Source organism: Sinocyclocheilus rhinocerous, unplaced genomic scaffold (genome assembly GCF_001515625.1).
Source record: "Sinocyclocheilus rhinocerous isolate Xijiao unplaced genomic scaffold, SAMN03320098_v1.1 scaffold2899, whole genome shotgun sequence".
Taxonomy (NCBI): Eukaryota; Metazoa; Chordata; class Actinopteri; order Cypriniformes; family Cyprinidae; genus Sinocyclocheilus; species Sinocyclocheilus rhinocerous.
The window spans coordinates 67,181-83,945 of NW_015624228.1; the positions used below are offsets into that span (position 1 = coordinate 67,181).

General features: G+C 40.0%; 1 protein-coding gene across 1 annotated transcript in view; it reads right to left on the reverse strand.

Annotated features, from left to right (window-relative positions):
• Window positions 1-8,743: 8,743 nt before the first annotated feature.
• LOC107739807 (alpha-tectorin-like) overlaps window positions 8,744-16,765 on the reverse strand; it is a 12,291-nt gene continuing 4,269 nt past the window's right edge. The window contains exons 3-8 of the mRNA XM_016552014.1: window positions 13,974-14,072; window positions 10,919-11,103; window positions 9,853-10,019; window positions 9,478-9,723; window positions 9,161-9,323; window positions 8,744-9,022 (exon numbers count right to left, since the gene is read on the reverse strand). Of these exons, the coding sequence (XP_016407500.1) occupies window positions 8,915-9,022; window positions 9,161-9,323; window positions 9,478-9,723; window positions 9,853-10,019; window positions 10,919-11,103; window positions 13,974-14,072 (968 nt within the window). The 3' untranslated portion in view covers window positions 8,744-8,914. The remainder of the gene's footprint in view (window positions 9,023-9,160; window positions 9,324-9,477; window positions 9,724-9,852; window positions 10,020-10,918; window positions 11,104-13,973; window positions 14,073-16,765) is intronic.

Genomic DNA, 16,765 nt, shown 5'->3' on the forward strand with positions numbered 1-16,765 from the left:
CGTCTCTGGCCTGTGTTAACGGGCGTTTACAGACTTCATATTTTCACATAAATGACATTTTGGAAAACGATTGCATTGCAACGCAGTTTGTGCAAGTCCAGAACAGAGACGAGTTGCTTGCAATAAGACAAAAAACGTCCGGTTGCCGATCGCGTAAGTTCCTGGGAAAGCTCCTTAGTTCAGCCATCCTACTCACACGTGACTGACCGCTCGCTCGCACCAACAGGAGGAGGAGGGTCGTGTTACTCTCTACACTGCACTCAACACTTTCAGTCTTTGAGGAGACATAAAAAACAGCACATACCGCAGGAACAGTATAACGGAAAATATTAGCGGTTTTGAAACCGTGAAATTTTCAAATCGCGGTATACCTTGAAACCGGTAATCAGCCCATGCCTAATTAAAATCTATTATACTATAGTAAAAATAATAATATCAATCTGCAAAACAAAACCTTTTTTTTTTTTGCATTTTGCATTCTATTATCAAGGGATTTTGTTTTAAGGACTAATACCCTTTAAAATTCAATATAGGTTTATATTTTAGTTTAATTTTGTCAACTCTCTTTGTCTGAGTTGCAAGGTGTCAGGTCTGATGATAAAAGCCCACGCATGGGCGACTGGATTTTTCAAGTGTTGTAATGGAAATGGCAGATGAGGGACGAAACAGGGACGTTCGCAAACTGGCTCCGACGAATGTCCTCCGAACGTCAAAAAGAGGACCAAATGCGGACGTAAGTGGACGTCCTCATGATGACACGAGCTGGACTTCTCACCTTCTCCTTCCTCTCCAGGGCTGGACTCGTGAGGACGTTAGCCAGACTCTCTGGGATTACACCTGCTGCCACCAGGTCATTTTTGGGAGCCACTCTATTAATGTTACAGGTGGGGCAAGGTGTTCGAGTGATGGTTGATGTGTCAGTAGGTTGAGTGCTGGATTGAGTGGTCTCGCCACCTAAGAAAATAAAACGTATGTAAAACTCATTAACACACTTGAAAAGAAATGCAAGTAGCTTAGAGGATTAATTATCATTGTATTACTATTAAAATTACCTGGGTTGTGTCCACAGCAGCCCTGGACAGAGGAAATATGCCAGACTTGCAGATCCCAGCCTTGATTACGTCTTTTGAGACTTGTGTCTTGTGTTGGTCCATGATTAAAATTAGTGGTCTCTACTCAGGAGCATATCTAATAAAATGACGGAGCCATTTCAGGAGGAGCTCTGAGTCTATGTAACCCTTCTCCTGGATGCCATAGAGGGCGTTGGGGGGCCCATCCAGCCTGTAGGCATTACTTGGGAGGCAGCCGGGGTAAATGATGAAGGGTGGTATGCTGCCCCCGGCTGCATTCACACAGCAGTGCACCGTGATGTGCTCCCTGGTCATCTGCTGATGCTGATAAGACGTGTTTCCTCCCAGTCTGGCACAGGACCTTCTCCCTGGACCGAGGCTTGTCTCCAAAGCCGGTCTCATCGCAATTATAGATGAGATGTGGCTCGTGCTTCACGTAAAGGGCCTCATACAGTTTGAAGAACGCTTCAATGGCCTCTGGTGTAGCACAATGGACTCTGGCTCTGTCCAGGGAATCTGCCGTCCTTGAGGCCAATTCTGGATGGACGGCCTTGAACCTGGACCACTAGACATCACTTGGCCCTTCTCCAGATTTACAGTAGTGGTCTCGGTTCTGCCACTCTCCTTGATGATCCCAACACTGGAAAGCCATGGTCTGCCATCCAGAATATAAAGGAAAGGAGAGCCTCTTCCTCTCCAGGTGTCAGGGCCGAATTAGGATGAGGGTTGTGGACATATTTATTTTTTTATAGTCCTGCAGAGTGGTGTGGGGAATGACAAATTGTTTTGCTGTTTCCCTTATTTATTCTGGTTTGGCGCCGTGACGTCACAAGGTTTACGCAATTAACGTTAGATAAAGTGAGTAAAGCGCATCCGCACATGAGTAACATAGACTAACCATGTTCCATACACTTTTCGCCCTTCACACCAGCAACCACTCCTCCGTTGTTGAAAGCCAGACAAGCACGTTTGCGTGATCATTCCCTGGGAGAATACCCATTGCACAGTGCACATCTTTTGTTTTAATCTTAAAAAATTAAATGTGTAGATGTATGTAAGCAAAACAGACAATTATCTTTTGCCTTTTGGCCTCCTGGGCTTGTCTTTTTTCCTCCTTCTTCTTTGCAATCTCTTCCTTGCCTTTCTCTTCTTTTCTTCCTTCTCTTTCTCCTCAGTTTCTTTTTCTACCAGCAGGTCGAAGTACTCGTCGCTGGTGATGACACGAGCTGGACTTCTCACCTTCTCCTTCCTCTCCAGGGCTGGACTCGTGAGGACGTTAGCCAGACTCTCTGGGATTACACCTGCTGCCACCAGGTCATTTTTGGGAGCCACTCTATTAATGTTACAGGTGGGGCAAGGTGTTCGAGTGATGGTTGATGTGTCAGTAGGTTGAGTGCTGGATTGAGTGGTCTCGCCACCTAAGAAAATAAAACGTATGTAAAACTATAGTCCTGTAGAGTGGTGTGGGGAATGCCAAATTTTTTCACGGTTGCCCTTAAACTTGCTCCTGCCTTTACTTCCTCAACTGCCTCTTTTAACTTCTCCTTTGAGTACTGTTGTTTTCTTTCCTGACATCTTTCTTTTGCTTTACTGACTTTCCTTTGAAATATGATATTATATGTTAATCAAGTTAACCTTAACTTCAAATGATTGTTTATAAAATTGTTTATATTCACAAAGTTTTGTAATTATATAAGTTAACTTGGTGTATGAAATCTTATTAAATAACAATAAATATCCTATCATTGTGTTTAACTTTAAGTTAATGTTAAGTTAACTTCATGAAAATTTAAGTTTGGCATAAAACATTGAATTCATGTAAGTTAACGCTAACTTAATTGATCCTTTATGAATATAAACATCATCACTGCGCGCAGGATGACGGGCAAACAGCGTCTTCTGTCCGTCTCAGTCAAGTGGTCATCGCCCACAATTGACGTTTAAAAATTCCCATTTCAAAGCATTTATCCAACAAAAGGTAATTTATTTAACAATTTGTGATAACATAATATTCATTTCATAAAGACTGTAATAATGTGAGAAGCATAAATTAAATAGAAATGTACATTTTCGCTGCTCTAGCTGTCTCCCCACCCAAGCTGCAGTCTTGAAGTGTAGCTTGCTCACCGTCCATTTTCAAGCGCAGTGGGCGCACCTAGCAAACTTACTGAAATCTCACTGAAACAAATGGTCCCGCCGCCACCCCACCCCCCAAGTGTGATGAAGAGTACATATCGCTCCTGAAGCATCTGTTTTGGCAGGAGCTGAATACAAGATCCATTACTCTCCGCCGTGAATGTATTGCCATTTTTGACGCATTCAGGTTTCGGAGACCCTAACCACATCTCTTTTGTTTTTTAACTCCCCAAAGATATCCGAAGTGGTGCAGCATGAGCCCGAGCTGATGGGCTACGCGAGGACGTTCAACATGACCTATGAGGACCTGCAAAAGATGCTGCAGAAGCTGTCCCGAGACGTCTCGTTTTCAGAGTGTCGTGTTGAAAACTTTTCCCAGAGAGGGAAAAAAAAGGAAAATGAGCAAATAAGTAAAATACATTTTGTAAAGAAAAGAAATCCAGGAGTAAATAAAGTTCAATAAACAAATGGGGGGAAAGTTCTGTTGTCACGTTTTGAATCAAAGTGTGAAATAAGTTTCAGACGACCCGACACCTGTGAAGAGATGAGGAGGACTCCTGCGAGGACTTCAGATGGCGCCGACTCTGAATCGACGTGCACAGCTGCCAAATTTTCACATATGTTGTTGTCACGAATCTGCTCCCTGCTCTTCCGTCCGCTCACCACCAGATGTCATAATTTCCTCCACAAGGACACTAACTGTTGCGCTTCATCCCGGACTACATTACCCATCATGCCTCTCACATAGGAACCATCACTGACACACGTTTCCTGTCAGGACACTATTTAGGTCACACGCTTCCATACACACACTGCTCAGTATTGATTGTCTAGTGCAGCGGTTTCCAAACTCAGTTCTCGCGCCCAGTTCTTTTGCATGTCTCTCTTATCATGTACGACGTTTGCTCTATTCGACCATAAGTGCCCTGTGAAGTGGACATCACCGGATATTCCGCCATGATTCCAGTTCGAAACGAGTGTACACTGTATGTTCCATTCAAAGGGCATTAAAGTATGTGAGATGTGAATTTAAATTGTATTTATTTACAGAGGTATATGATGTCACACTTCATAAGACGCTGCAGGCAGAGGCCTAACGTTGTGTGTTCAAGCCTATCGCGACGTTTCGGACTCTGTGATCCTTCCTCAGGCGAGCTCTGAACACTAAATGGCTGGAATTCTCTACAGCAGCCATGTATGTACTGTTTTTCTAAGGGGGCGTTCCCCCACACACACGAAATCCCCAAACATCAAACATATTGTGCTTCAAAATTAAATTTATTGTCAACAAACCGTTGTTTTTATATGAATGTTTAAATAAGTAAAATATTAATAATAATAACAATAAAAATAAAAACTTTTCATTGTCATTTGTGTGCTTGTGGAGTACTCACATCATATATAAATGCTATAAAGACATTGAAATGAAAAATAACAACAACAAAACTTGCGGTTAACAGACTGAAAGAAATTCTTTATTACAAGTACAATTTTGATCCCATTACACAGTAACACAAAAATAATACAAACACAGATTTGTGGGATTGGTGTGGATTCCGTGTTCCTTTGTCTTCCCTCCTAAAAACGATGTTCCAGAATCGTGGCTGAGATGTGGTTTGGAATGGATTCAGTTCAATTCAAGTTTATTTGAATAGCGCTTTTCATGATACAAATCGTTGCAAAGCAACTTTACAGCAAATTAAGTTTCTACAATATTTAGTGGTAGCTTATCAGTGGTGACAGTCAGTTAATGTACATATGGCAGAAATGTACGGAAAAATCAATTAAAGACGTAATCAAACAGACGATGAACACTATTAACAGCAATTATTATATGATCAGTGGTGGAAAGAGAACTGAAAATTTGTACTTAAGTACAAGTACTGTTACATTGCTGAAATAATACTCAATTACAAGTAAAAGTACTGGTGTCAAAACAGTACTTAAGTAAAAGTACAAAGTACTCTCAAAAACTACTCAGAGTACTAGTTACTAGTTACTTTTTAGCCGGCGATATTTAATGAATTACCTCCTTTGCAGAGCCTGCATCTATGCCTTCTCCCGTCTAAACTCTGCCAAGTACTATGTCCGCCAAGAAGAAACACAGTTGTGAGGCTTCGTCTGCACACGTTCCCAGTCCTTCCACCACGGTACGTACAGCCAGCTTGCAAGCCACCACTTCCATGATGTGAATCCCCATTTTGTTTTGTTTTTCACAGCGAAGAGTCCCCAATTTGCTGGACCCTAAGGTGCTGGGGTCGCAGAGGTTGGAGGATCCTTGCATTGACTTCTCAAAGTTTGTGTCTTTTCAGGCAGTCGGCTTGTCAAAGTTGTCACTGTATGATGAAAATGCTCATCAGGAAGTGGACAAGAATGTTGAGCTGGAAGATGCGTGCAGATACCTCCTGACAGAGCTGGCACCTGCTGATGAAGCTGTTCCTAACAACACATGGGCACACAGACACAGAGTTGCACCGTTATGTCTCCTGGTACCGCATCGTCTTTAAGGCCCCAGCACTACCCACCAAGCCACTTCGGACCTCCTCGGCTTTGGTGGGTAAGCAGCAGGTCAATACGGCATATACGGGATACGGCAGCAGGTCAATCTGGTGCGTGCTTGCACACCATGGCAGTGTTGCAAGCTTACCAAGCCGACCTGCTAAAACAGCTTGATGAGGGCAAGGAAGTGAAAATCGACAATATCCAAGAACTACATTGGGCCGCAGATCTGTCCCTCCATACCACCAAGGAGACGCCAGAGCTATTGGGCGGTCTATGGCAGCAATGGAGCGGCATCTGTGGTTGACCCTGTCTAACATCAAAGAGAAGGACAGGGCCTTTCTGCAGAATGTCCCGCTGGCGCCTTCTGGCCTATTCGGCAACGCAGTATGTACTGTTGTCCACAGGTTCCAGGAGGCCAAGCAACAGGCAGTGGCATTCCAGCGGTTCCTTCCTCGTCGCTCTCATGCTCATGGGGCTGCTGGGTGGGAGCAGCCCCAGCCGTGTACCAGCTCCTCGTACAGGGAGATCCAGAAATGGAGCGCCGCTTCTCGTACTCCCCCGCGCTCCTGGCCAAAGGCTTCTAAGCAGAAGGTGGATCTGCGGACCATCATTCTCGCTAGGAAGTCTTCGGCCAAAAGGTCCTGACGCCTATGGCCCAGGACTTCTGAGGGCAGGCCTCTCTGGGGAAGAGCGGTGTACACCTCACCACACGGTGCCCGTCTCTCCTCAGTGCCCTCGAGAGATCGATCTGTTAACCCTGCCGGTGCTTCAGGGCACAGCGGTCTCCAGCGAGCACAGCTCTCAGTGTCCGCCCAGAAATGTAGCGGCTCTGGTAAGCTCACGTCCTCTAAAAGGATTATCAGAACAGCTAGTTCGGTCACTCCCTGCAGGTCTTCCGAACTAACCGTTCAAAGAACACCAGAGGTCAGTCTAAAGAGACTGATTCCCTTAGTAGGCCATCTGGCAGCGTGGAAACTTCTGCCAAACGTGTCTCAATGGGTCCTGCACACTGTAGAAAGAGGGTACAGAATACAGTTCGGTTTTCGTCTGCCTCTATTCAAGAGGGGTTTTCACACTGGTGGGCCCTGAGCAGGCTCTGGTTATGGAACAAGAAGTAGACACTCTCTTGAGGAAGGAGGCCATAGAACGTGTTCCTCCCCTCTCTCTCTCTCTCTCTCTCTCTCTCTCTCTCTCGAGAGAGAGAGAGAGAGAGAGAGAGAGAGAGAGAGAGAGGGAGAGAGAGAGAGGTTCTTTGGTTCCAAAAACATGCTGAAACAAATATTTTAATTGCTATCAAAGCTTGATAGTTATTCCTCAAGAGAAATAGGCAGAGTTTAAAAAGAACTGTGCAGCAAATTATTCATCATTGTGCAACACAATTTGGATGTCACATGCCAAGGCAACTTACACTGGTTGACTCGATCATGAAAAAGGAGTGAAGGTTTTCTTGCACTGATGATTTTTTTGCTGCTTTGAGCTCATTGGGGTTTCTCTGAATGTTGGATATAGTACGCGTATGAGCAAGTGCGCGTAGGATGTGCGAGTGATGAACTGTCATGGAAACATCAGTGGCCAGTTGATCCAGAATGATCTGGATTTGGAAATCCCATGTTTTGCTATCCAGAATCAGGAAACCCATCTTACTCACCCTGATCCAGATACACACTTTTTCAGATTTCCAAATCTGGATTACTAGTGCTCTACGGAGACCCTAAAGGGACATATTGATGGAAAAAAAATTAGGTGGAAAAAACCCCAATGTTTTGCATTCTAGTTTTGCATTGCATTTACACAACTACTTCTGACTGGTCCATCTCTGATGATTGTGCCAATGTAGTTTACAATCAGTGATTTAAAAAACAACAACTTTAAATTAAATGTAATATTTTTGTTTGATATTGACAGCTGTTTGGAAATTTGGGGATATATTGCATGTTACAAATGTATTTTTTGGACCAGTTTTAAAGTTTTATTACATTTTTGTTCCTGAAATCAACCCTTCTGCTGGGATCAAAAGTATCCCAATCTTACTAAAACGTATTGAACAACACAAACTGAGGATTTAATCCAGATCAAAACCAGGATTGGATTTTGTGATCTAAACCGAATTCAGAATCCTTTACTTTTTTTCTTTTAAAGGGGTCATATGATGCGATTTCAATTGTTCCTTTCTCTTTGGAGTGTTACAAGCTCTTGGTGCATAAAGAAGATCTGTAAAGTTGCAAACACTAAAGTCTCAAATCCAAAGAGATATTCTTTATAAAAGTTAAGAGTCAGCCACACCTACCTAAAACGGCTCGTTCTAACACACCCCCACATATTTAAACCGCATAAACACATTTCATTACACCAAATACACAAAATAATGTTCTTTTTAGCAGCATCATATGACCCCTTTAAACAACCCATTTTCAAGATTTGATCCAATCCGATGGCCAAAATCCGATCAGATTACTTTAGAACAACAGGCCCCAGGTCACATTTAGATTAGAAATAGATGACCTTGTCTCTTTGAATTGTAAAGATTTATGCATACGCATTGCCCCATAAAAATACCTCTATGCGAACACACTAGTCAAATAAAAAACAGCAAGGGATGAATTTGTGTATTATTACAAGGGGGGGTTTATGCATTACCTCTGAGTGACATGTTCATTCTATTCTGCAATACTACTTACACTGCAAGTAGCACTCAATAAATATATAATTCACTTTAAACTCATGAAACTATAATTCAAGAAAAATTTAAATCTTTATTGCTAAGCAGGCTTTTATTCAAGGTTAGTCTGGTGTATTGTGTTCCAAGATAACTCCTTGAACAAGCAGAAAGACAGTAATTCTCTCATTTAATTCCATATATAGTACATTTTAGTTATATCCACCCAACAAAGAATTTAGTTTTGTATATACTGTTTCAATAACACTTCTTCTACAGCAATAAAACAATGCACACAGAGAGTTACGGAGATATCTATTTTTCTGTGCATTCATTTATTTGAAATAATGCACAGAAAAATTAATTTGTAATGCCTGGGTTAAATTAAATTGTTTTTCCATCTTTTTCACCTAGCAGTTAGTTTTTATAAGTGGTGTGTTTATTTAAAATATCTCTCTGTTTTAAATGTAGTCGTTTCAAGATAAGGAAGTGCTTTCAAATCATATTTAAATTTCATTTTTGAAGTTTTTGATGATAAATGCAGGATCTTTCATTCAGCAGGGTTACTGAGACCCCTCATGAGACCCACGGTGATCGCTGCCGAGTGGTGGAAGTCCAGAGATCTGCGCCTTCTACGTCTGTATGCATGGTCGCATGACTGAAGATGACAGACAAAAAAACAAACAAACCGTAAAGGCTGTTTAATGTGTTTTCTTTTAGAGAGGCTTGTCATAAAAGATTAATAATTTACTTTGAGATCAAAGCAATGCAGTTATAATTTACTGTCCAAACATACCGTTGCACATCTGCCACTCTGCACAAGGCAAAGATGAACCTGACAGTGCAGGAAGATGTGGTCAGAGATTCCTGAGAAGGTTAAAATCCTGAAGGAGAAGAGGCTCGCTGTATCAATACCATTCTGAAGAACTTCCACTGTGCCATCTACAGGGTTCGGGCATCTAGGAGGGGAGAAGAGTTTTAGAAAACTAGAGCATGGCGAGTTTGAAATGTCTTGTTTATGATGCACTTTGTCATAATTTCCCTATTAGATGATCAATTTCTGAGATTACAACAAATGTAATCATTTAACCATTTAAACATCAAGTCACTCACTCTCCAATAATTAGATCCCTGCGAAGATGATAGTCAATATCATTAACAGGTGTGGCCCAGCAGTTGTCCAGAACTGTTGCGATTTGATTTCGATCCACTCCTTCCACCTCAACCGCCACATACATCTGCTGGTTCACTTGTATTTCCACCTCCCCATCATATGGGCTAGTAATCTGTGCATCATGGTAGGGAATCATGCGTATCTGGTATGTGCCCTGGCCAGCAGGAGGCTCCTCGCTTATCTCACTGTGGGCAAAAATATCAAACAAAGACTTAAGTAAATGGTTATGGTGATAGCTCGTGCCCCATACAGAAAGGTGATATTGGAATATACACTGCCTTGCCAATAAACTAGAAGATACTGATTAGCCTTACCTTCCGCCTTCAGCTTGGATAACATTGCTCATAGACAGGTTCTGGATCAGAGGGTACACACACGAAAATGTAATGTTCATCCATCTCTCTCTCGTAATGACGCTCTGGTCAGTGTTTCTCGGAGTGCACTGAATGGCGTTTTGGTAGATGAAGTGAGTCCCGTTGCTCTATGAGGAGATGAACAAATGTCAATCTCAAGCTATAGGACAGGGGTATTCAATTAAACTTCCAAGAGGTCCGGTCTCGATATTTCCTTCCCGGCGCAGGTCCGGAGCAATACATTTTTTGGAATAGTTATACATTTCCATCCGAGCAGCAGTATTACTTTGTAAAATAAAAAAAAATCCTATACATTAAAAGTAGTCATCAAAGATGAGGATATTGGGCCCCAAGAGCCAAAGCAGTAGTGTCTGAGGACTTATCTACAAAAAAATAGAACATATTTCTTTAGTTGAGCGCAATCGGATACGAATATTAAAAGATAAGATCAGGCTATTGTTATTTTTACATTTAAATATCTATGTATGGCAGAGGGCCACTTCACTCTGAGAAAAGATTTTGGACCATGCATTTTTATATTACTTAACATAAGTATCTACTTAAAAACAAACAACAATGTACATAATATTCAAATAGTATTATAATATTCAGATAATAACTCGCCATTCTGACTTTTTCTCACAAATGCGAGGTTGTATCTCACAATTCTGACTTTATTTCTCAGAATTGCGAGTTTATAACAAAAAATGTCAGAATTGTGAGATAAAAAGTCGCAATTACCTTTTTTATCTTCTATTCAGTGGCTGAAATGGGCTTCCATAGTATATTGCCGGGGGAAAAAATGCTGAGCACTTGTGATTACTTCGTGTACTGCTCTGTTGTTTTGATGCACTTCTGTAGCCATTATGTTTCACGGCTCGGATAGAACCAAGTCGGGGTCTGGAACCGAATCATGGTTTGCTATTTTAAAGGACCCCAGCTACAACTTATTAATCATTACACATATGTATGGACAGGTATCTCGTTAGTAGCTCTAGTGATGAAACAGAACTGGAAAGGTCATTACCATCAGAGTGGTACCACATATGTAGTCTTCATTGTCAAAATGAAACACAAGTCTGCCATTCTCAAGGGTTCCTCTGCAGCCTGGGTCATTTAGGTGCAGGTTCTCAGAACGAAAACCAGATTCAAAGAGCTGGCAGCGGGATAGAGACATGGAGCCAGTGCTGCTGGCACAAGACTCCACAGCATCTGAGCAGATAAAGAATTTCTAAGTTATGTCAAATTATTTTTGGTGTTATTGCCTTGATTTATGCAAGATCAGACAGTATGTGTTGGTCACTTTCACAATATAATTGCGAAATAAAATTTTATTGTGAAAGTGGGTGACTGCAATACAATTATCTGTGTTGGGTTATCACCAGCAGTTCATTCCTAATTTTCCCTCATATTTTTACAGTCTTCAGATTTCCTCAAGAGGCTATGTATGACTGCAGTTTCATCCCTGTGGCCAATTTAAACGGATGGTGTTTATCTGTGTACAAGTCACAGAAGGATGTCTATGAAGGGAAAGAGGTTGAGATCACAGTATTAGTGCCAATTATTGTTTTTGTTAATTATTGCTAATTGTCTGTTTTTCCATGTTTGGTTAGATGAATCTATGTAATTAATGGCCAAATCATGCAGTAATTTATGTCCAGTTATTTATGTCTCAAAAATTTAAATTATGACCATTTTAAATCATTCTTTCTTTTTAAAATTAAAAGTCAGAGTACTTATCTACTCTCATGGAGCATGTTTAACCTTCTTCTTTCTTCTAATGAAATGAATATATTATATTTTAGTTTGACAATGTTTTTATTTATTATTTTGTATGTTTATGCCTTTAAATTATATTTACGATCCGTTTATTACCTGTTAACAACTTTTTGAGAATAGAATACAATTTTGAGGTTTATAACTCAAAAAATTAGCATTCAGTAAGATTTTGTTTGGGAGCATTACCAAATATTTTTGCTAGAAGAAATTCGCTTCCCATTCATTTCCAATGCTGTCATGTCCATGGCGTGTTTTGTGTGTGTGTGTGTGTGTGTGTTCACATAGCAAATGTCTTGTTAAGAACGTCCACAAATTGATAAAACTGATTCGAGATCAGGTAAAAACCATAGACGCTGGTTCAATGGTTCACCGCTGGGAGGCAATCTCAGTGAACTCGCATATTTCACAGGTTCACAGAGATCGCCCCCCAACCTCAAACCATTGAAATTTCGAAACGTTTCAAAACAGTTATGACGTAACGAAGCCTCGTTTACTGAAATCACGTGACTTTGGCATTTTGATACGCGCTCCGAACTAGTGATGTGACGTTCGGCACCGAGGCTTCGAAGCTTGCATAAAAAAAAACAGACATCTCACAGTGATGTCCGAAGCTTCGTTTTTGCACACAACCACATGACTACTTATATCAAACAATAGGAGTCACATGACAAAAACCAACCAATGAAAACATGACAAATGAACTAGACAACCAATAGAAACAACACACATGAGGGAACAGGGAATCACATAACTTGACAGAAACCAATGACTGCGGCAAATCTACAAAATAAAAGACTTAAAAATAAAAAACAAGAACATGAAACAAAATCCAAAACCAGACATGACACCACACAAAACAAATGACACAGTAGGTCATTATGGTGCTAATCAAATCTAATAATGATAAAATAATTGTTTCTGCCATAATTATTTTAAACCACTATTTTACTGAAATGGTGTTTACAGGACGGTCTAGCCACAGAAGTTCAAATATTTTAACGCATCCGAAACTTCCACATACGCACGCATATGATCGGAGTTCCATGCAGCTCCCACACTACTCTCCATTGGAAATTAATGACTTCCGTTCAATCGCTTGTCGTTTATGAAAGATAGTGGAAAGGTGGCTTTAGGCTCTTGCGCAACGAATCCTCAGCCATGGTCTTGACAGTCATCTCGCCTTGTGCCAGGTTCACACTGCAAGATTTTCAAAGTTGTCAGCTGTTCTCACACTACACGACTGTCTGGGGTACATCTAGTTGCTGTTGTGTGCACACTACACGACAGATTGGCGACGGGGGATCACACATTACACAACTTTTCAATAGGAAGTTGCAGGTCTATTATGACTCCTCCCACTGAACTTTCCCTTGCCCTATGTCTGCTCTCTCATTGGCTGTAGGTTGTCGCCGGTGTAATTTCCAGTCAAAACACATTTCACACTGCATGACTGCGAGTTGCCGACAGATCCAGATATTTAGCATGCTAAATAATCTTTGATAACACACACTATGCCAGGGGTTCTCAACTCTGGCTCTCGAGGTTCACTTTCCTGCAGAGCTTAGCACCAACCTTGATCAAACTCTTCTGCCTGTAACTTTCTAATAATCCTGAAAACCTTGATTAGCTTATTCAGGTGTGTTTGATAAGGGTTAGAGCTAAACTCTACAGGAAAATAGACCTTGAGGGCCAGAGTTGAGAACCCCAGCACTACGCGATTGTCACTTTTGTTAACAAGCACCAATTTTCCTCCAATTTCAGCATTTGTCGCCAATTTCCACAAAATTGTCGGCAAGTGAAAATTGGGGCTAAAATTGTGCAGTGTGAACCCGGCATTACTCTCGTCACGTGCTCAGTGAACTCTGATTCCTGCTGCACTGTGTGCAACTCTGCAGCTTGTGCTGGATGAGCAGAGCAGAGTTTAGAATTGAAGCAACTGTTATGCAACTAAATTAAATGGTTTTTATTTCCATAAAAAAAGCAAAACAACAGTGGAGGCAATGTAATGTTAATATTTTATGCTAATTTCACCCTCACACTCCATCATGGTGATATCGCGTAACAGCTTTTCACTTCAACGAGAAATCTCATCACATTTTAATATCGCGGGATCTCGTGGCACAAGATCTCATCACACCCCTAGATATCACTTATCATGAGTTCATGTTGAAGTATTAATTAAGGTATTATTATATGATTATTTATGTACTGTTACTATAAAGTGTTGCCCTGTGGGGTACGTGAAACTGTGATGTGAGTTAATTAAAAAAATATTTTTTAATGTATGAATGCACAATACTTACCAAAGATTTCAGGATTTGGTCTTTGTCCTTGCAAGCAACCACAGCCATAGACACCATCTCTCTCTTGACAGACCTCATTTTCAGTGCAAGTATTACAAACTAAAACAGAAAAGAAGATGACCATTGCACAAAAAACATGGAACCATGCAGTGATTTGGATCCTGACCTATGCGCGTTGAAGTATATCAATAGATCTATATGGCTACAGGATGATATTATATAAATAAATAAGTAAAAGATAGAATTTCTAGTTGTAGAAGTTGAGGAGAGAGGGGGATGGGATCAGGAAAGGTCCTCGAGTCAGGACTCAAACTCGGGTCGCAAGCACACTACATGTCAGAGCAATGCCCGTGGGGCTATCAACTCAAAAGATAGACATATTTAAAAGATTTATTACAAAAACACACAGTATATACACATACAGACTTTTTATACATGTTGTTTTGATAAAGTTGCATATGAAGACTGCAGATGCAAAAACCTCCCTGATGAAAGTCTGATTTTGTTTTTCTTTTAAAAGTATTTTGAGACTTGAGACAGTTTCCTATGTTTATGTTCAGTAATTTCACTCTAATGGCAATGCAAAGGTTATTATTATTGAAATGCCTTATTGTCAAAAATGTCACTTTAGTCAGTTTACTGGTATTTAAAAAAATGTATTGTCTTTTGCTGCAAAACCAGCTAATTCCATGTGTGCTTTTTTTTTTTGCAAGCCCACCTCTTTGGACAAAACAACAACAAAAACAAACAAATAAAAAATATAGCTGTAAGCAGCAATTCAAGCACTTTAAGACCTCTGAGTAATTATAGACATTTTAAGTTGATTTTATTCAAAATGGCTGAAAATTCATAAAATTGCTAGTAATATAATGGTAACACTTTATTTTACAGTCCTGTTCCTCATGTACATACTATGTATTTATTATAGTAATTACAATAACTAGGTACTAACCCTAAACCTAACCTCACCCCATGTAGTTACCTTATATTACCAGAACTTTCTTAGGTAGGTACACTGTAAGTACACTGTAAGTACATGTAAGAACACGTGCTGTAAAATAAAGTGCAACCAAAATGTATGACTTTTGGCCAATAGGTGGCACTGCTCCCAAATTGATGTGGTGTAGTTAACTAGGGGTGACAATAACACACATAGTTTGGTGCCAATATGCCAAAGAATTGCATTTTTCATATCTCCTGACCACTAGGTGGCACTGTGCTGAAATTGTGCAGGTAACCTCAGAACATTTGTCATAACAAAGTTTGGTCGAAGTCTGGTCTGAAAACGATAAGTTGAGTGGAAGATAAAGCCTCATCAAATTCATTAGATTTGTGTGTTATTCAATAACGGTTGGGTCTATCAAAAAGCTTTTGATAACGTTTTGTTAGGGCCATCCAAAGATGGTCTGTATCAATTTTGGTGAAAATTGAATGAACTGTCTAGGACATAAGTAGGTTTTTTACATTATGGAAAATATTTCACAAAACATTTGATTGACAGCAGTGATTCTAGAGGCAAAGTTGTTCAGAATGAAGAGATCTAACATATGATATTAATATTGTGTGTATGTGTGAAACATTTTGTGATATGCAAGGCATAAAACAATTTCAAATTTCTCACAGACCTCTTAAGGCCATGATTCAAATGGGCTCCTCAAAATTCGTTCCGGTCAGCCTCCGTTAACCTTTTCTAATAGGTGCTCAAAATTAATTGGCCGGTGGCGGCCATATTTTTCAAGACACACAATGCCCTTATAGATATGGGTGGCACCTTGGATAAAGACTCTGCATACCAAATTTCAAGTCAATCGGACTAAAAGGTGCATAGTTACAGCCATTTTCATGTTTTTCCGGGGTTTTTTTTAATTTGCCAGATTGAATGGAATAATTGAATGATTGGATGATACACGGACATCTAATTTTAGTCACTTACATGCATTTCATTAACACATAATCCTTTCTGGATTACAATCCGCCATCGAAATGACAAGTTTAACTATTCCAGCTGCTGTCAAAAAAGGCTAAATGTGAACTGTGCTGGCAAAATGAGTCACAATGAGCAAATTTTCAAAAATGAGTTAACATTCTCCATTAAAAAATCCATTATGATTTGTTGGAATCGGACGAACAATGACTGCGCTACACCCGTTTGAAGTCGATAGAGTCAGCAGTCAATTTTGAGAAAAATCAAGTTAAAGTTTTCTGAAGCTTCCAAAGCAAAATCACTGAGCAACGTTGCATATTTTCCTCCAGTTCTTTTCTTAATAATTACTATCTTAATAATCACAATATAGCTATTTTTAGTTTATCTTTGTTAATTATAAATAAGAACAGATGCAAAAAAAGAACAAATAAGAAAAACAAATAATGCATTACTTTTTTCATTCAAGTAAGAAAGAAAAATAATCAAATGTAAAAATCCCTTTAGTGTGTTCGTTACAAATAAATTGATGATTAAAACTACAAAAGCAGCTCAATCAAGAGCAGCAAGTGATTCCATCTTTTATTTTATTGTTAGATTAACATTAATGCGACAGACAGCCTATATATTAAGACCTGCTGTAATGCACGGATCTAATATAATGTTACACATCAGATGTTTTCCCCCAACAGTTCCTCAAATGTTCACTTAAGACATAAAAGATTATGTTTGCGTGAATATTTAAATACTGTAATTCTCTGTATATGTTTATATTTATCGGGATTGCGCTGTTGGAGGCGCCTTTATGCAGGCGCTTACGAGCGGAGAAAAGGTACTCCTCTCAGAAAACATACAAATAAAGATAATTATT